Genomic DNA, 19935 nt, shown 5'->3' with positions numbered 1-19935 from the left:
ACAGCGCCCCTAGAGGACAGAGTGGAACTGCCCACAGGGTCTCCAAGGCTGTCAATCTTCACAGAAGCAAAGCCCAAACCACACCCACTGCCTGGAGTCCATTCTGACCCACAGCGCCCCTAGAGGACAGAGTGGAACTGCCCACGGGGTCTCCACGGCTGTCATCTTTAGGTAAGCAGACTGCCTCCTGTTTCTCCCATGGAGCGGCTTATGGGTTCCAACTGCCAACCCTTCCATCAGCAGCCAAGTGCTTTAAGCACTGCCATCCACACACACACACACACACACACACACACAGGGCTCCTTGATCCAATAGAGAGAGATCTTAAAACAGCACAGTGGTTAATTAAGGCAGACATTCTGTAACAGTTCAGCTAAACTGCTATTTGGTTTTAAGAAGACTTCAGGGGATATTTTTGGTTTAAGGTTTAAGGATAATCTCAGGGCAGTAGTTTCAGGGGTCTGTGCAGCCTTCGTGGCTCCAGAAAGTCGAGTCCATGAGAGTTTTCAGTTCTGTTCTGTATTCTCCCCCCTTTTGATCATGATTCATGTAGAGAAAATTCAGTCAAAATGCTCAGTAACGGCAGCCGGGCACCATCTGGTTCTTCTGTGCGCGTGGCGAAGGAGGCAGTTGTCCACAAAGGCAATTAGCCACACATTTTAATCTGCTGTTTTTCGTAACTCAGAAAGGATTCGATTCAGAACACAGACTGCTTGGGTATGCTCTGATTAACATAACAAAGGGTACTGTGTCCAGACAGGACTGAACCCACAGGCACAGGGGTGAGGCCACCAGCGCCCATTTTGGGGGGACACAGTTCCACCCACAGTAGGAGGTGAGGCTTGTGTCTTCACAGTGGGGCTCAGACCAGTCATAGGTCGGGTCGCCGAGAGCTGGGCCTGAGGTGCAGGTGGTTAACTGAGGAGGTTCTCTGGGGAGACCTGGGAGGGGGAGGGAGAGGAGGAGGAGGGGGCCCAGGAAGAAGCGGGCAGAGAGGGCAGTGCGTTTCCTGCGGCTGCTGTAACAGTCACCAGGAGCGCAGTGGGGTCTTCACCAACAGAAAGTTACTGCCTCAGAGTTCGGAGGCCAGAAGGAAAAAGTGGTCCCACTGGGCCCCCAGCAGGATGCCGGCAGGGCCGCGCTCCCCCGCCGGCTCCAGGAATTGATGCCGTTGCTGTCTGGCTTCTGGGGGCTCGTGACGCAGCACTGCAATGCCTGCTCCGCGTCCCCACGGCCGTCTGCTCTGTGGGGCCCGATCTCCCTGCTCACAGCCACGTCAACAACGCGTTCGACACCATTGCCGTCGAGTTGAGTGTGAGCTGCGGTGACCCACGGGTTTGGCGGTAGAATGGCTCCACAGGGTTTTCCTGGCCTGACTCCCAGTGTGCCCTGGGTGGCCTGGAACCCCCAGCCTTCAGGTTGGCAGCCGAACACGTTCACCGCACCAGCCAGGGATGTGAGCAGAAACGGGCTGTACTGGGCACATTCACGCTGCTCTGACGGAACCTGGGGCTGGAAGTGGGGTTGGACGGTGGGCTGACGCCGGGTGGGGTCCGTACTCCAGTCGGGCGCAGAGCCGTGCCCTTTATCTGCCTCCGAAGTCTCTCCCCGTGAGACGCCCCTCCTGCATTTCCCTCACGCAGGTCCCCGCTCCCTGCTCCGTCCGAGGCGCAGCCTCCGAGGCCCGGAGTCACTCCTAACTGGGTTTCTTTGCTCACTTGGCGTCATTAGGAAGTCGTTAGTGTTAGGAGGTGGGGTCCTAGACTTGGCGTTCGGGAAGATGCGGGTGCAGCCAGTTTGTGACGGAGGCCTGTGCCCCAGCGTCCACCCCAGTTATATCCTCTTGGCCCGTCTTATGTTTGCACCAGTCAGCGTGCTCGTGGCCGCTGCCTCATTAACCTTCCCGGGTTCAGGTCTTCTGCCCTCAGGCCTGGCCTCTCCGTCCAGAATATGCCAGGGTAGACGGGCGTCAGGAGTAGCCTGGAACTGCCACGACTTAGCACAGGACGGGCTGCCCGCCGCCCACTGCCCCCGTCCCTTAGCGAGAGGCCTGTCTGTGTCAGAGCCCTGGGAGGGCGTGGGGTGCCGGACCACCACGGCTCAGACATCCCCGGCCACCGTGCCACAGGGAAAGAGCCTAGAATGTCTCTCATCAGAGATGAAACGGTCCAGGAAGTGACACGGCCCAATTAGTCAGAGAGGCAGCCCCACTCGACAAGGAGCCGGAGGACAAGACGCCCCACTGGACGCCCGGAGGGAAGCCAGGCGACTTGGCCAGAGTCGTGCTGACCGCCTCCCACAGACAGCACCCGGACTTCAGGAGCGTCTTACAGCAGGACGCTCACGGGGCGTCGATGTCCGCTCCCGCCAGATACTGCATGTGTGTGTCCTTAGTATGAATGCTTCACACGCACTCACACAGATACACACATAGTCACGTGCACACACACTACACACAGATACAGCGTGTGTCTGTCCTTAGTATGAACACTTCACATGCACTCACACAGATACACACATAGTCACGTGCACACACAGATATAGCGTGTCTGTCCTTATTATGAACACTTCACATGCACTCACACAGATACACACATAGTCACGTGCACACACACTACGCACAGATACAGCGTGTGTCTGTCCTTAGTATGAACACTTCACACGCACTCCCATGTGCACTCACACAGGTACACACAGTCACATGCACACTCACACTACACACAGAGATACAGACAGTCATATGCATGCACACACACAACTACACACTGACAGGTACACACAGTCAGATCCACACACACACATGCACACTCTCACAACCACAATCACCTGCACTCACACAGATAACACACCTCCACAACTACACACTCACAAACTATATGCACACACACACACAGATACACATACATTGACACACGCACATATAACCACTCACATGTGCAGTCATGTACACACATATGTACACATACACACATAATTGCACTCACATAAATACACTCATTTGCACACACTCACACATATGTATACACACACTCACATATGCTCTATATATACTCTCTCAATGGTATTCACAAATAGACACACAGACACACACTCCCACACAATTGCACATGCATGCTCACACATGATCACATATGCACACACTCACCCACTGTTCACACACTCACACACACACTTACCCCTGTCTCAGCTCCCTGCCACATAATCCCAGCTCTGCTGGTCCAAGCCCTGGGTGTCTGCAGTCACCTGTTACTTCCCCACAGCCCGCCCTGCACACACCCGCCCTGCACACACCCGCCCTGCACACACCCGCCCTGCACACCTGAGGAGCCCTGCTTTCCTGGTCTTCACCCTCTCCCCCTCCCAGGGTCTTGGTCCCACTTTTCTCAGCCCTGTGAATGATAAACACACAGTTAAAGACAAAACCCAGAGACGGAGCCGTGCGCTCACCACTAAGCCTAGTGCAGCTGGCACCCACCCCCTTCCTCCACACTCAGCGACTGACGACCAGCTCACAAGACAGCCTGCTTCTTTGTAAGGAGTCTGGCCACCCATCCAGCTGGCTAGCTCTCTATCTCACTGTCTACCATGTATATAGACATGAGTTTGAAGCCTAAGGTGCACATGACCCAAGCCATGGTATTTCCAATCGCCTCATGCATGCGAGAGCTAGACAACGAACAAGGAAGACCGAAGAAGAGTGGATGCTTTTGAGCTGTGGTGCTGGCGGAGAATGCTGACAGTACCGTCGGCCGCCAGCACTAACAGACCTGTCCTGGAGGAAGTGCAGCCGGAATGCTCCTCGGAAGCGAGAATGGCCAGACTCATCTTACATACTTTGGTCATGTTGTCAGAAGGGACCATTCCCTGGAGAAGGATGTCATGCTCCATGAGGTGGAGGGTCGATGAGAGGGGAAGGCCCTCAACGAGATGGACTGACACAGTGGCAGTGGTGATGGGCTCAGGTGCAGCAGGGATTGTGGGGCTGGCGCAGGGCCGGGCGGTGTTTCGTTCTGCTGGGCACGGGGTCACTGTGAGTCAGAGACGACAGGATGGCACCTGACCACAACAGTCGTGTCTGTCTGTCCATCTCTTTGCTGCCTCCCTCCCTCCTCCCTCCTTGTCTGCGTCCTCCTCCCTGAAGAAGGAAGGGTCCATGCTTAGCTGCTAATCCTGCCTCTAAGCCAGTTGCCTTCAATCCTCCTGTGACTCCTGGCGCCTCCACGTGCATCAGGCAGAACCACTCCCCACGGAGCTTCCCAGGCTGACGTCCAGAAGTAGGTGGCCAGGCCTTTCTTCCGAGTTGTCTCTGGGCGCAAACCACCAACTTCTCAGTTAGCAGCCTGGCACGTTCACACTGCACCACCCAGGGCCTCCCCCCCTCACAACACCAAACAAACCAACCCACCGCCATCAAGTCGGACCCCAACTCACAGTGCCCCTCCTTGGTTTCCAAGGTGGTATCACTACGGAAATAGACTGCCCAACCTTCCTTCTGAGGAGTGGCTGTGGGTCTGAACTGCCAGCCTTCTGGTCAGCAGTCAGGTGCCTTAGGCACTGCGCCCCCAGAGCTCCTACTCCTTCCCATAGGGACCTCTGCTTTTCCCTTTCTGGGAGGTTCAGGGCTGGTCACTGAAGAAGGTGCACCCACGAGACAGCAGCTTTGCAGGAGAAGCTGTTGGGACTGACACGCTGACCACACGAATGCAGAGACGAGCAGCACAGGGGTCCCCCAGAAGGGGACATGGAGACCCCGGGGAAGGAGAGAAGGCAGGAGCACCTCCATGTGACTCAGGTGCCCTTGTGCAGCAGGGGCGGCAGTCTCTGGGTCAGAGAGCTCTGAGGACAGTGACGGCTGAGGGCCCGGATAACCACAGGGTTTGACTCATCTAGGGCTCGCGGGGTCCCTGGTGGAGCACACTGCAAGGTTGCTGGTTCACATCCATGCAGAGGGGCCTTGGAAGGACAGCCTGCTGACGGACTTCTGAAAAGTCACCTGTTGGGAACCCCGTGTTTCACAAACCCTGCTCACAAAACAAAGGCTTTCACTCACACCTGTGAGCACCATGCTCTTTGGAAAAGCCATCTAGGTGAGACCAAACAGCCAGCGATTACTTTAAAACAAAGATGAGGAGGTGAGCAGTCAGGGCTGCTAGATGAATGGACATGCAACTACCAGAATGGAAGAGAATGTTCACACATTGTGATGTAGCCAGTGTCACTGGACAAGTTGTGCTGAAATTGTGGAACAGGGTCCTAACCGGCTGTGCACACCTTCCCTGAAGACACACTTTTATTTAAAAGAAAACCCCATGGAGCACAGGTCACCTCTGACACACAGGGGTCACCGTGACCCCCAGTTGACTTGGTGACGGCTGTTTGGGTTCAGGCGCGGCTGGCAGCTGCTGGATAGATTCTCAGGGGCCATGCAACACAGCTCTCCGTGGCTAAAATCTCTGCTTATTTGCCTCCATTTCAAAGAACTGGCTGTGCACTGATGTGAGTTGGCACTGTGAAAAGGGGCTTTCATGGACTAACTGGGCTGTCATAGACCAAAATGGCGGCATCAGCTTAAAGTAAACGTAAAAGGGGTTTATGGGGGACAGAGAGCTCTGCAGACGAGCGTGGCACAGAGCAACCAGACAGTCAGAAGGCGCGCCACCACTCGCCTCCCAGGCCGAAATACTAAACTGTCGGGAGCGAACAGTAAAGACTGTTGGGATTGGCGAGAGGCCCTTCTTCTGAGTGGCTGTTTTTGGTAAATCATTAGGGACATGTCCAGGCGGGTTCCTTGTGTGAGCTCTTCTGTGGGGTAGTCAATCTGCTTGGGACCACATTCTTCCGAGGACAAGCTGTCCCTTCCTTGTTAACCTCCCAGCAGTCATGGGCCACCTTCTTGGAGACAGAGCTAAGCCTACGACGAAGTGGAGAAGCCACGTTAGTCGTGCCAGCAGCCTGGGTTTTGGTGTCCGTCCCTGGCCAGTTTGCTGTGAAGATGGAAGTGGCCAGGGCCAATGCATGTGGTCACCTTTGGCTCATGTCTCCACTGGGTGGTAGAATGGACCAGACACTCACGTGCGTCTCCCGCCCTCTCACCCTGCACAGGTGTCGGACAGGTGCGACTACGTCTTTGTCAACGGCAAGGAGATGAAGGGCAGGGTGAACGCGGTGGTGAACTTCACCTACCAGCACTTGCACGGTGCCCTGGAGATGGCAGTGTGGGTGCCCCAGCTGCCCCTGCACATCGAGATCTCTGACGCTGAGCTCAACCAGATCAAGGGATGGAGGGTGCCCATCATAGCCAGTAAGAGGTGGGTGCGCTGGTCCCTTCGGCAGGGACCCCGTCACATGTGCTGGGGCTGGACGGGCACTCACAGGGGCAGCACCTTGCAGTCTGTGTGCTGCTGCCGGCGTGGCTGGGTCCAGGGCCCATGACGCCTCTCTCCCCATCGCTCGGCTGTGCTGTGCCTGCCGTTGGCCTCGTTCTCCATCAGACTTTTCTTGGGGGGCCCCAGGCCTCCTCGCTGCGTTCCCAGCAGACGGTGCGTCATCTCATGCCCTGTGTTGTCGTCCTTGTTGGTGGGTACAGTCAAGGGGGCTCCAACTCAGGGCCACCCCTGAACGAGACGCTGCCTTCCTCCTCATCACGGGTCAGCTTGAGCCCAGTGCTGCAGCCGCTGAGCTGGGGCATCTCCCACCTGGGGCGCGGCTTCCACCACTACCTCACGCAGCGTTCTCTCACAGGCCCCAGGCTCCTCCTTGGCTAACTCCCAGGACCACGTCACCAGGCCTCTTTCACTAGTCTGTCTTAGTCTCGAAGCTCTGGTGAAGCCTTTTCAGTGTGCAGGTCAGTGGCTGCACTTCCTGAATGTCACTCCTGCTCTTCTATCTGGGTCCACACTAGGCTGTGACCCCCACGAGGCAGGGGTGGTCCCACACCCACTCGCAGCCCATATCATGATTTGCACGCAGCCCCGACAGGTGGCCAGCCACAGTGCCTGCTAGACTCAACTGCCTCTCTGACAGGCCGGCCCGAGACAGCGAGGAGGAGGAGGAGGAGGAGGAGCGGCGGGGCCGGGGCTGCACCCTGCAGTACCAGCACGCCTCAGTGCGGACCCTCACCCAGTTTGTGGCCGAGGCGGCTGAGCCCGGGGGACACCTGGCCCACCTGCTGGGCGCTGACTGGCAAGTGGACATCACCGAGCTGGTGCGTGACTTCATGCAGGTGGAGGACCCCAGGATCGCCCGAGTGCAGGGGGGACAGGTCCTGATCGGACAGGAGCTCGGGATGACCACCATTCAGGTACGACACACTCGGCCAGCTCCCCATGCTCCTCCCCTGCCGAGCAGCCAGCCAGCGAGTTCTGAGTGAGAACAAAGGGAGGTTGGCTCTGCCTTAACTGGCCCCTTGGAGGTGAGGCCATGGTGGGGTCCCTGAAGAGGTGTGCGTGAAGGTCCCGTGAGGCCGAGGGGTAGCAGGCTATGCGAGATTCAAAACATGTGCACTTGCAAACCAGCCGGTGTTTAAAGGGAGGTTTTATTCACAAATATAAATGGGGTTGGACTGCAGACTGTGAGTCTCATGCTCCCAGGGGCTCTAAAACTGAGAGGCGCCATCCTGTGGGATGAAAAATGGTGGGTGACGGTGGTCCTCAGTGTCAGGAAGACTGTAGGGGGTGGTGAGGACTGTGGCGAAGGTGACAGCTGCTGCCCACAGCTAGAAACCACCGAGAGGACGCACCAGCCCACTGTGGCCACTGGTTGCCCCTTTGCTGGAAGTCTGCCTTTTTGCAGGAAATCCTCCTGTTTTTTGCATGATGGCTGTTGATTTGATTTCAAAGTGTCATTTATGTCAGAAAAGGGCCAGCAGCTGCCCACAGTTGACATGCAAGATGCGTGGCCTGCCTCCCCCCACCCTACAGCATCCGGGGACTGGCCTGGTGCCCACTGCCAGAAGCTGGCATCAGAAGTGAACTGAAGCCTGTGGTCACCTGAGCACAGACTGCCATGCTGCCAGCCCAGAGGCCGGGTGGGAGGGGGCGTGGCCAGCTGTCCAGGCTTGGAATCGTCGGATACCCTGAGTGCCACCTCATTTATCCCGCGATACGGGTGCACTTTCTCTGGGCTCACTCTCATGCGCATGGCCAGCTGAGTCATCAAAACCAGACCCAGATGCTGGAGGTGGTATGGACGGAGACGCAGGCTCTGATCCAGCTTAAGGATCCCGGGGCCTGTGGTTCTTGACGCACGTCTTCATCAGCGTCACCAACCGCTTGAGAAAAGCAGTGTGTCCAGAGAGCCCAGTCCTCCCCCTAGGTTACCCCACACCAGCTCTTCATCACGGGGGCGAGTGGCCAGGGATGGGGACAGTGACACAGGTTCAGAAGCCGGATCTCCCAGCCGGCATCTCAACGGGGCAGGAGCCTCACCTCCCAGGTCATTGCAGGCTGGAAACATGGAGAGATGAGACTTGGAAATACTGGCACCAGGGTGGGGATGTGGCACTGGTGTTTTCAAGAGGATGGAAGATCATCTTCCAAACTCTAGATGGCATGTGAGCCCCAGGGACGTGTGAGATGATCTGAAGGGTGCAGGGATCAACAGTCTCTACCTTCTAGTTATAAGGAAACGGTGACCCATCCAGCAAAAAATGTTACACCTCTTAGTACACATTGACTTTCATTTGTGTAAGAAAAAAAAAAAAGATAATATATAACTGAAACCAAACCTACTGCTGTGAAGTCAATTCTGACCCACAGCGCCCCTAGAGGACAGAGTGGAACTGCCCACAGGGTTTCCAAGGCTGTCGGTCTTACCTGAAACAGACTGCCTCATCCTTCTCCTAGAGTGGCTAATGGGTTTGAACCACTGACCTTTTGTTTAGAAGCTAAATGCTTCAACAGCTATGCAATCAGCTCCTCAAATTTCTCACTAGCACACCGAAACCACTGTTTTTTCATGCTACAAAAACAAAGTGAAACACATAAGTGTGTTTAGATGGGATAGCCCCGGGGTAACCATGGAGACGCTCTGTGCTGGAGAAGAATGTCAAGTCGGTATGCAGGTATGCAGGAAGTAGGCACAGGGCCCCCCTGCCGAGGACAGGGATGTGGGAGTGATGGAGGGTATTTGTGGGGTGGAGGGAGGGGTACCACCCATGGCCGCCTTGCTGTCCCTGAGAACGACCTCCACGTGCACCGTGAGCTGTGGGTGTTGGAGAACGGTCCCAGTGAGACCCGCTCCTGTTTGTTCTGCTCGTGTGTCTGCCCCCACCCCGTCCTGCCCGCAGGTGACCCCCAGGCTCACAGTAGCCTCGTCTGTCTTGTGTTCTCCCCTCAGATCCTGTCCCCCCTGTCGGACGCCATCCTGGCTGAGAAGACCGTCATGGTGCTGGACGAGAAGGTGACCATCACGGACCTCGGCGTCCAGCTGGTGACGGGACTGTCCCTGTCCCTGCAGCTCAGCCCAGGCAGCAACAGGGCTGTGTTTGCCACAGCGGTGGCCCAGGAGCTCCTGCAGAGGCCAGAGCAGGTGGGTGGGGCTCGGGCCACACGCGTGGGGCATGGGGCACCTGGCAGGCGGGATCGCACGTGGAGTGGGGTTGTACAGGGCCTGGGCCACACCCACGTGGGGTCCTGGCAGGTGGGGTCAACACATTGAGCGGGTTTGCACATCCACCCGGCGTGCACACTGGAGCGTGTGTGTGGGGCTCAGGTCACACATGGGAGGTACCTGGCAAAGGGGGGTCACATATTGAGCGGGTTTGCACATCCACCCAGCGTGCACACCGGAGCAGGTGTGTGGGACGTGGGCCACACAGGGGCAAGCTTCTGGTGGGCGGGGTCACGTGTCACGCAGGGCTGCGTATCCACTGGGACGTGCACGCCTGCACAAGTGTGTGGGGCTCCGGCCACGCACAGGCAGGTGCCTGGCGGCTGGGGTCGCACGTCAAGTGGGTGGAGTCACACACCTGCTGGGCCGCACATGCTGGTGGAGTCACGGGGTGGCATGTCAGCTGGGGGCCGGCTTGGGCAGTGGGTGCCTGTCTGCCTGGTCCTCCTGCTCCCCAAACGCAAGTACACAAGAAGTTGGTCGTGTGAATCAGAGAGGACGGGCCAGCCAGAGACAGAGCAGCCTCACACCTTCCCAGACAGGCCCAGTCGTGGGCACGGCTGCACTAGACGGTGAGGGGGTCACAGAAGTGACCACATCCCGCCTCAGTGTCCCTGCAAGGACAAGGAGGTGACTGATGGCAGGAGGTCCCCACCCCATTATGGGTCAGCTCGGGGCAGGAATGCGGCCTGCGTGGTGTCAGTCAGGGCCTATTTTTCATCCTTTGAGATGAGGTGTGAGCGTGTGCTGTGTGTACACGCATGTGTAGTATGTATCATGCCATAGTGAGGACGTGTAGTGTGTGTATGTGTGTACACACGTCATGTATATGTGATGTGTATGGATGTGGCTGTGGTGTGTGTGTATGTGTGTGACATGTGTATGTGTGTGTTGTATTTGTGGTATGTATGAATATATGTGTGTATGTGTGGGATAGTATGTTCTGTGTATTGTATGGTATGTATTGTTCATATATATGTTTTGTCAGAATGTGTGTATGTATGCATATGTGTGTATTGTATATGTGTGTTGCATATGCAAGTGTGTATGTGTGTTGTATATGTGTGCCGTGTGTATACACATGTGCATGTGTGGTTGCATGCATAGATATGTGTTATACATGAAATCATGTACGCTGTGTATGTGCAGTGTATGTGTATATGTGTGTAGCTTGTATATATGGGTGTTGTATGTGTGTGTGTTGCATGTGCATGTGTGTGATGTGTGTATAGATGTGTGTGGGGTATAGATGTGTGTCGTGAGTATGTGAATGTATGTTTATATGTGTGTTGGGGGTGTGGGTGTGTGTGTTGATACCATCATTTGTAATAAACAAGCATTTTGTAGGGAACGGGCAGATGCCTGTGTCCTCCTCACTGGGGGTGGGCGCCCCAATGCTCTACAAGGCGCCTCGGTCCCCTGACCCTCGCTTAGCAACAGAAGACAGTGGTCACAGACGCTGACTCAGCCTGCCGTGGGAAGGGGTCGTCCTCGCGTAGGGCTGGTGGGCGGCCAGCCCACGTGGAAGGTATTTCCGGACACTCCCTTGTCAGAGGGTCCGTCCTTGCACACTCCCCGCTCAGCAGGGGGTTTGCCAGACGCAGCCGTCCCCGGAGCACCTGCTGAGGCCGTGGCTGTGTTCAGAGCGGGGAGGAGTGCTGAGCTGGACTGGCCTGTGGCCTGGGACAGCAAGACCTGCCCGTTCCCCCACATCCCTGCTGGCCCGGCAGGTGTGCGCCGGTCCCCTCGCCAACACCGGGCTCTGGATTGGAAGACACTTGAGAGTGGACAGTCCCTGTGGGGATGAGAATTCCTGCTGGAGACAGCCCTCCTGCTTTCACAGAAGGAGGCGAGCTACAGAGAGCAGAGAAGTTAACTGGCTGTGCTGTCTTCAGGGAGCGGTAAATCGGGGCTCCAGTTGGGAGTTAAGGAAGCAGTAAGGGCCGCCTGCATCAGGCCACGGAGCACCACCCTCCTCCTTCCAGAGCTGCACGCCTTCCCTGAGCTTTGCTCCGGCCGTCGGACGGCCTCAAGTCCATGTGCAGCTTGGCTCTGACACGCTGGTCTCCAGAAACCCAGACTGCACGTGGACGTTCTGCTCCGATTTCACGGCAGATCGGAGGGACCAGGTGAATTGGGGTCAGTCAGGTGCGATGGATTTTGCACTGCGCTTGGCTGGGTCCTTTGCACCAGTTCTAACCATGTTGGATTTATTCATCGGCCATCCTTTTCTTTCTTGTGGTGAGAATACACGTGACAAAATGTACCACATTTGACAATTTCTGCTCAGTATCCTTTCCCAAATTATTCAGCCGCGTTAACGCCACCGCCCCTCCCCGTCCTCCCACCCCGTAACCACTAATGACCGTTTTAGTCTACTCACTTATTTCATGGAAGTGGGACGCACAGTACTCATCCTGTTGTGACTGGCTTGCCCACTCAGCGTCGTGTTTCACGGCCCATCTGTGTCGTGGCAGGTTCTGGAACTTCCTTGCTCTTCACGGCTCCCTTGCGTGGATGGACCACACTGTGCTCACACATCAGTCATCAAGCATTTGGGCTCCCGTGAGCAGTGCTGCAGTGAATGCTGGGGTGCAGGATTCCGTTTCATGGCCACCTTCCCATCTTCGGGGTGCACACCTAGGATTGGGGTGCAGAGTCACATGGTAGTTCCATGTTGCAGAGCCACCGCGCTGTTTCCCACAGGGGCTGCACCGTGTTGTATTCCCACCAGCAGTGGATGAGGGTCCCACTTCCTCCACAGCCCCCCAGCACTGTGTGTGTTTTTTGACCACTGCCATTGAGTGGGGTGGAGAAGGTACCTCATTGTAGTTGTGATTCGCGTTTTCCTGATGGCTGATGAAGGGGCCCTGAAGGTTCAGTGGGGAAGTGCTTGGCTGCTAACCAGAAGGTCAGTGGTTTGAACCCACCAGCCGCTCTGCAGGAGAAAGATGCAACGGTCTGCATCTGTGAAGACTGACAGCCTTGGAAACCTTGTGGGCCCTATGGCGTCTGTGTGTTGGAATTGACTTGCCAGTGATGGGTTTTTAATGGCTAATGAGTTGAGCGTCTTCTCAAGTGCTTGCTGGCCATTTGAATGGCCTCTTTGTGATTCGTTTGTGCAGGTACTCTGCCCACTTTTCAGTCGGGTTGTTTGTCTTTATTATTGTTAAGTTGTAGATGGGAGACGGCAGGCTATTTATTTAACCATTATCAGATATATGGTTCCTGAAAATTTTCTCCCAAGGTGTCTTCGCTTGTCGATAACCCAGACATATTTGAGGAGCCTTACTTCCTGCTCCCAAAGTCAGAGTAGCACTACTGTAAATACACTTGGAGTCCCTGGGCAATGCACTTCACGCACTCAACTGCCCACTGCAGGTTTGGAGGGTCGAGCCCACCCAGAGACACCTCGGAAGACCGGCCTGACCACCTTCCTCTGAAGAACCAGCTGCTGAAAACCACTGGAGCGCAGTCCCCTCCCACCCACAGGGGGCGCCATGAGCCAGAGTCACCTCCAGACACCAACCAACCACAGAAACTGACCTCAGTGCTGCTCAGGGCCTGTGGGTCCAAGAAGGAGAAATCTACTCCCACAAAGTTAAATCACTAGGGGTTAGTGTATGGATTGGGGGCATCTGGTGGGGCCAGCTCCAGAGCTGGGAAGCGGACCCTCTGGCATCCGGTCCCTACGCTGTCATTGTCTCGGGTCAGGTTTATTCTTGTCTTCTGTAGAGATAGCCGGTGCCCAAACCTTTCCTTATACGTGGTCCACTATGGCTGCCCCAAAGCAGGAGTTTCCTTGAACAGAAAATGAGCACGTGCTTTGGATCGCTTGCAATTGAAAGGTCAGGGCCAAGTTCCACGTGGGGTCTCCAATGTTGGGTTTTTTCAACTCTACCTGAGGTGTCACACATCTCTGACAGCCAACTCTGTCGATCCTGCCTTTCTTGTTTCAAAGGCGAGAGAGGGATGGACAGACAGAGAGGCTGGCTGGTGCAGGGCTGCTGGGATTAATGGCTCTGGTTGCAGTTGCCCCCCTCCCTGCTCCGCTCAGCTGGACCCTGCTGGGTAGTGTCACGTGTCCATCCCCCTGAGCTTGGATGCAGCAGGTTCAGGAGAAGGCAGGAAGCGATGCATCTGCCAAATCACCATTGAGTAAGTATCAAGGGGTCTTTACAAAGATGGATGAGACCACCACAACGTTCTTTAGGAGCAAGGATGGTGACACTGTCTCAGTTACTTGGGACATGTCACCAGGGAGGGCCAGTCTCTGGAAAATAGCCTCTTCTTTGGTAAAGTAGACAGTGAAAGGGAAAGGTACAGCAGCCACAACCGTGGACTCAGACAACCATGGATGACCATGGAGATGGGCAGGACCAGGCAGCGTTTCCTTCCGTTGTACGGGACGTCGCCATGAGTCAGACCCGACTCACCGACTCCAACGTGCCAGTGACCATGGAGATGGGCTGGACCAGGCAGCGTTTCCTTCCGTTGTATGGGATGTCGCCATGAGTCAGACCCGACTCACCGACTCCAACGTGCCAGTGACCATGGAGATGGGCTGGACCAGGCAGCGTTTCCTTCCGTTGTACGGGACGTCGCCATGAGTCAGACCCGACTCACCGACTCCAACGTGCCAGTGACCATGGAGATGGGCTGGACCAGGCAGCGTTTCCTTCCGTTGTATGGGACGTCACCAGCGACCACGGAGATCGGCAGGACCGGGCAGTGTTTCCATCTGTTGTACATGACATTGCCATCAGTCGGAGCTGACTCTCTGACTCAAAGGCACTGACCACCTGAAAAGGCTCGCGTGAAGCTGTCCCCTCTAATGTGATCTGCCCCAAACTACTCCCAAGATCTGAAGCGACAAAGTGAGGGGACAAGGGTTCAGGAGTGCGCCCGCCTTGGCCCCGGACACACTCTGATCCCTCTGTGTCCTCCACTGGGTTGGGGCAGCATTATAGAGAGAAAGACTGTGCTACTAGAGGACTGCCCTCATTCTCTCTACGGCTGGTTTAACAGCTCACCTCCCAGTCAAAACTGTGTCCCCAGGATAGCGCCAGCCTGTTCCTGCAGGGCCATGCAGCACGTCAGGGCTGCCTCGGCCTTGATTAGGGTCCTTTATGTGTGCTCTGAGTAGTAAGTGGAGACTCAGTATGAAAGCAACTAAAAATAATGTAATAAGTACATCTCATTTACTTGTGTAACCCTTGTAATTGATCCCACTAAGCACTAATAGCCTTTGACGGGCGATTTATTATTGTGTAGAAGTACATCCTACACTGCCCAAGGGACTCATTTTTCTGCTAACATCTCCAGAAAAAACGCTTAGTGCAGAGGGGGTGGTATGGCTCTGTTTGTTGTTGTTGTTGTTATTTTCTTGTTGTTTTCGTTTGGTTTTACATCTTCGTAAGAATTAATTTTCTTTCATAGGTTAGTTGTTGTTGGGTGCCGTCGAGTCAGCTCCCACTCACAGTGACCCCACATACAACAGAACGAACCCCGCCTGGTTCCGCACCAGCCTCACCGTGGTCAGATGTGTGCCCGTTGTTGCGGCCACTGACTCAGTTCAACTGGTTGAGTTGAGGCCCATCCTCTTTCCCACATTACCAAGCACGACGTCTTCCCCCTCCCCAAAGTAGGTGAGACAGATTCTCACCATCATCCCTTCTGAGGAGCATTCCGACTGCACTTCTCCCGCCTGTTCTTATGGCGGTCCATGGTTTATTCAATATACTCTGCCAACATCATGATTTCAAATCAGTCCTCCTTATTTGTTGTCCAGCTTTCACATGCATATGACATGATTGGAAAGATCATGGCTTGGCTCAGTCCTCAAAGTGACATCCTTTTAGCACTTCCAGGAGGTCCTTGGCAGCACATTTGCCCAACACAATGCATCCGCTGGTTTCCTGACTGCTGCTCCCATGGGTGTTGACTGAGGACCCAAGTAAAGTGAAATCCTTGACAACCTCAATCTTTTCTCCGTTTATCATGGTGCTGCTTATTGATCCACTTGTGAGGATTTTTGTTTTCTTTATGTTGAGATGTAATCCGTACTGAAGGCTGTGGTCTTTGACCCTCACAGGCTTCCTACTGCTGATCCCCCATGTCCACACTGTGTGAACGGTTTTTCTTTGTTCATGTAGGATCATTTTTGTTTGACTTTCTGTGTTGTGGTAAAAGTACACATCCTAAACGTTTGCCAGTCCCACAGTTCTTACACGTATAATGGATTCGGTGACAGTGGTTATGTTCATACCGTTGTGCCACCATTACCACTGTCCTTTTCAAAATCATTCTACCACCAGTGAGAGAAGCTTGGTGCCCTCTAAGAAAGGAACCCCCTTCCCTTCTCCCCCCCACCCCTCAAAACAAACATACAATACAAACTCAATGCCACCGAGTCAATCCCAACTCACGGCAATGCCCATTGGACTCTGAGGCTATCAGTCTTTTCAGAAACAGACTGCCTCCCCTTTCTTCAGTGGAGCGGCTGGTGGGTTTGAACCACAGACCTTCTGGTCAGCAGCCCAGTGCTTTCACCACTGCACCACCAGCACTCCTGCCCCCCACCCCTGTCGTTGTTGCTGTTGTTGTTGTTGTTATGTGCCGTCGAGTTGGCCCCGACTCATAGCGACCCCTCCTTGGGTTTCCAAGGCAGTATCACTACGGAAGTAGGATTGCCCAACCCACCCCTAGTGACCACTAATAAACGGTGCTGTCTTTACATTTGCCTGTTTCACAGAGGTGGACCCTGCGGTGTTTGTCCTTCTGTGACCGTTTCACTCAGCGTCCTGTTCAAGGTTCATCCGTGCATGGCAGGCATCAGGACGTTGCCTAGCTTCATGACTGAGTCATCTTCCATTGTGTGTGCGGACCATTCATTTGCTGATGGGCGTTTGGTTGTTTCCACCTTTCGGCTCTTGTGAGCAGTGCTGCCGTGGACACTGCGTGCGGTTCCTGTTCCCCTTCATGCCTTTGTTCCTCTGGGTGTAGACCTAGGATTGGAATTGCTGGGTCCCGTGGTAGTTCTATGGTCAGTGTTTTGAGTCATTGCCAAACTGTTCTCCACAGTGATGGCATCGTTATACACCCCCATCACCAGAGGATGAGGGCTCCAGTTTCCCCGTATCCTTGCCCACATTGGTTATTTGTTTGTTTGTTTGTTCATTTGTTTCTGGTCATTGCTATTCTCATTGGCTGAGGTGATATCTCACTGTGGTGGTGACTGGACTCTCCCTAACGACAAAGGAAGTTGAGCGTCTTTTCATGTGCTTGTTGGCCATTTGTGTATCTTCTTTGGTGAAGTGTCTGTTCCAATCCTCTGTGCATTTTTCAATTGGGCTGTTTCTCTTTATTGTTAAAGTTTTAAGAATTCTTATACATTATGGATATTAAGCCTTTATCCAATATTTGGCTTCCAGTAATTTTCTCCCAATTTATAGGTTGTCTTTTGACTTTCTTGATAAAGTCCTCTGATGAACAAAAGTGTGGTTGTTTATTTTTAATTTCTCTGGGACACCATTCATCTACTTTGTGTTTTGTTGCTCTTGCTTTCAGTATCCTATCAAAGAATACATTCTTAAAAGTTAAGACATGAAGCTTTGCCACTATGTTTTCTTCTAAGAGTTTTATGGTTTTGGCTCTGACATTCAGGTCTTTGATCCATTTAGAGTTAGTTTTCATATATGGCGTGAGGTAGGGGTCCATGCTCATTCTTTTGCTTGTAGACATCCTGGTGTCCCAGCACTGTGTATTAAAGAGACTCTTCTTTCCCCATTGATTGGACCTCACCCCCTGGTTGAACACCATTTGGCCTACCATATGTAGGTTATTTCTTCTGTCTGTGTCTACACTGTTTGAAAGGTTTTCCTTTTTTCTTGTACTGTTATCGTCCCCACACAATGTCTGTTTTACTAAGACTTGCTGCTCAGGGAGTTTTCTGGCCCTTTTTGATTAACTTACTTATTTTTCCAACAGGAAGCGGCCATCAGTTGCTGGGTCCAGTTCAGTGATGGCTCTGTCACACCCTTGGATATTTATGATGGGAAAGACTTCTCCCTCGTGGCCACATCCCTGGATGAGAAGGTGGTGTCTATCCACCAAGACCCCAAATTCAAGTGGCCTGTAATCTCTGCTGAAACAGAAGGGCAGGGGGCACTGGTGAAGGTTGAAATGGTCATCAGCGAGTCATGCCAGAAGTCCAAGAGGAAGAGTGTGCTGGCTGTTGGGACCGCCAACCTCAAAGTTAAATTTGGCCAGAGTGACGCTAACCCCAACACCAGTAACAGCAGGTATGCTGGCCCAAGAGTTGACCCAGAAAATCATGTCAGCAACAAGAAGCCCAGGAAACCCTTGGAAGAATGGGGTGGCCAGGAAGGGCAGTACTACAGCAGCTCCTCCATGGGCCTCACAGAAGGAAGGGGCACCACTACAGAGCGGTCAGCCTTCCACAGGAAGAGTGGCTTGTTAGATGATGACGGCTATTTCCAGACCATCCCTGTGGACCTCACCAGCTCCCCAGCCCAGGTGGACGTGCCCAGAAGTGACGGGGGCCTGGACGAGAATGACCTCATGCAGGCACCCAAGGGGCTGAGTGACCTGGAGATTGGAATGTATGCCTTGCTAGGCGTCTTCTGCCTGGCCATTCTGGTCTTCCTCATAAACTGTGTGGCCTTTGCCCTGAAGTACAGGCACAAACAGGTTCCCTTCGAGGAGCAGGAAGGCATGAGACATTCCCATGACTGGGTTGGGCTGAGCAACCAGACAGAGCTGCTAGAGAGCCACATGAACTTTGCATCTGCCCAAGAGGAGCAGATCACGGCCATCGACAGGGACTTTGAGGAGAGCAAGTACCTCCTTAGCACGGGCTGCCAGAAGAGCAGCAATGGCCAGCTGTCCAAGTCTTCAGGGCCCACGGCCACTGACGGGAGAGACCAGAAGAGCGAGCCCCCCACCTCCCCGACCTCGAAACGGAAACGAGTGAAATTCACCACCTTCGCCACCATCCCCCTGGAGGACGGCTGGCCCACAGTGAACTCACTTGTGATGAGCAGCGAGGATGACATTAAGTGGGTCTGTCAGGACCTAGAGCCTGGAGAGAGCAGAGAGCTGCACAACTACATGGAAAGGGTACATGAGAACATGTAAGCGGACACACACAATTCCAACTCACCTCTCAGCCTTTAACGTGGGGATGTGTGGCCACATGCACCTGGGGGAGCAGTGAAGTGGCAGGACAGGGCTAGAGTGGCACTGTCAACAGGGCCCCAGAGCACTGCCCCAATTCAGCTGGGGTGGGCCCGAGTCTGAACCGATGCATCCACTCCACATACAACGTCTCACGCAAAGAGAAGAGGCTTGTCATTTGTGGCAAGATGTTTAGACCCTGGAAAAAAGTTGAATTCTGAACTTCCAGGAGATTCAAGGAAAGAGCAGTCTCTCCCTCTCTCTCCCTCTCTCTCTCTCTCTCTCTTACTTTCTCTCTCTCTCATCAAAGTAATCTGGATATTGTACAATCCACATGGCTCCAGGATTCAACATTGCAGACTACAGAAGAAAAGTGAGCCCCGGGCTGAGCCTAAATGGATGGATGGGAGGAAGCGTGTCACTTAGCTCAGAGCAGCACCTCTAGCTGTGAGTGTGAGCAGAGGAAAGCCTAGTGCCACGGCCAGTCTTAGGAGGCACGACTGTGAGCCAGCATCTCGGGAAGGCTGGATCAAAGCCGACCCTGGTTATCGACAGAGAGAGGCACCTGCTGACAAGGATGGAACGGGAGCTAGTGGGCCAAGAGGCCACCGTTCACTTTGTTCGTCGATGCCAAGAACAAACGCAGAAATCCACAGACTGGCTCAAAGCTTCACTTCATTTGTGAACTAGGGATACTGGGCTTGGGATACCAGCCCAGCTCAGAGATCAGGCTCTCTTCTGCAAGTCCAGTCCGATGGAGTCTCATGTCTAAATCTCTTTTCCTCTGTTGCACAGCTGCCTTTCCGAGAGCCGTCAACCACCGTCAGGGTGGGAATGGAAGAGGTCTCTGGCTCTGTGTCTCTTTCTTTTCCCTGGGCGTGGTATCAGCTCCCAGGTGATGGTGCATAGAGAAGTCACCTTGGGCACATTTACCCTCTGTCCTTCACTGTGGAGAATGGTCTTTGTGGACAAGCAGTCTTGACATTGAACTCAAATGATGCTGCCATTGGTCTCTTCTCTGGAAATGAGAGAGGCTGTCATGGGCATGTTGCCTTTCACACCGTGTCCCATGTCTGAGGCTGTGGCCTCGAGGCTGCCGAGACAAATCTGGGTGTCTGCATGGAGGT

The 19935-nt window shown here is 54.2% G+C and overlaps 1 protein-coding gene across 1 annotated transcript in view; it reads left to right on the top strand.

The window, feature by feature from the left end:
• Positions 1-18769, top strand: part of TMEM132D (transmembrane protein 132D) — a 554449-nt gene extending 535680 nt beyond the window's left edge. Inside the window, exons 6-9 of the mRNA XM_007954225.1 lie at positions 6104-6309; positions 7025-7301; positions 9338-9529; positions 17600-18769. Coding sequence (XP_007952416.1) covers positions 6104-6309; positions 7025-7301; positions 9338-9529; positions 17600-18769 — 1845 coding nt within the window. The remainder of the gene's footprint in view (positions 1-6103; positions 6310-7024; positions 7302-9337; positions 9530-17599) is intronic.
• Positions 18770-19935: the final 1166 nt, after the last annotated feature.

The sequence above is a fragment of the Orycteropus afer genome, unplaced genomic scaffold (assembly GCF_000298275.1).
Source record: "Orycteropus afer afer isolate SDZICR_OR568_19922 unplaced genomic scaffold, OryAfe1.0 scaffold00448, whole genome shotgun sequence".
NCBI classification, from domain to species: Eukaryota; Metazoa; Chordata; class Mammalia; order Tubulidentata; family Orycteropodidae; genus Orycteropus; species Orycteropus afer.
The sequence above is the reverse complement of the archived record's forward strand: the minus strand, read 5'-3'. Positions and strand labels throughout refer to the sequence as shown.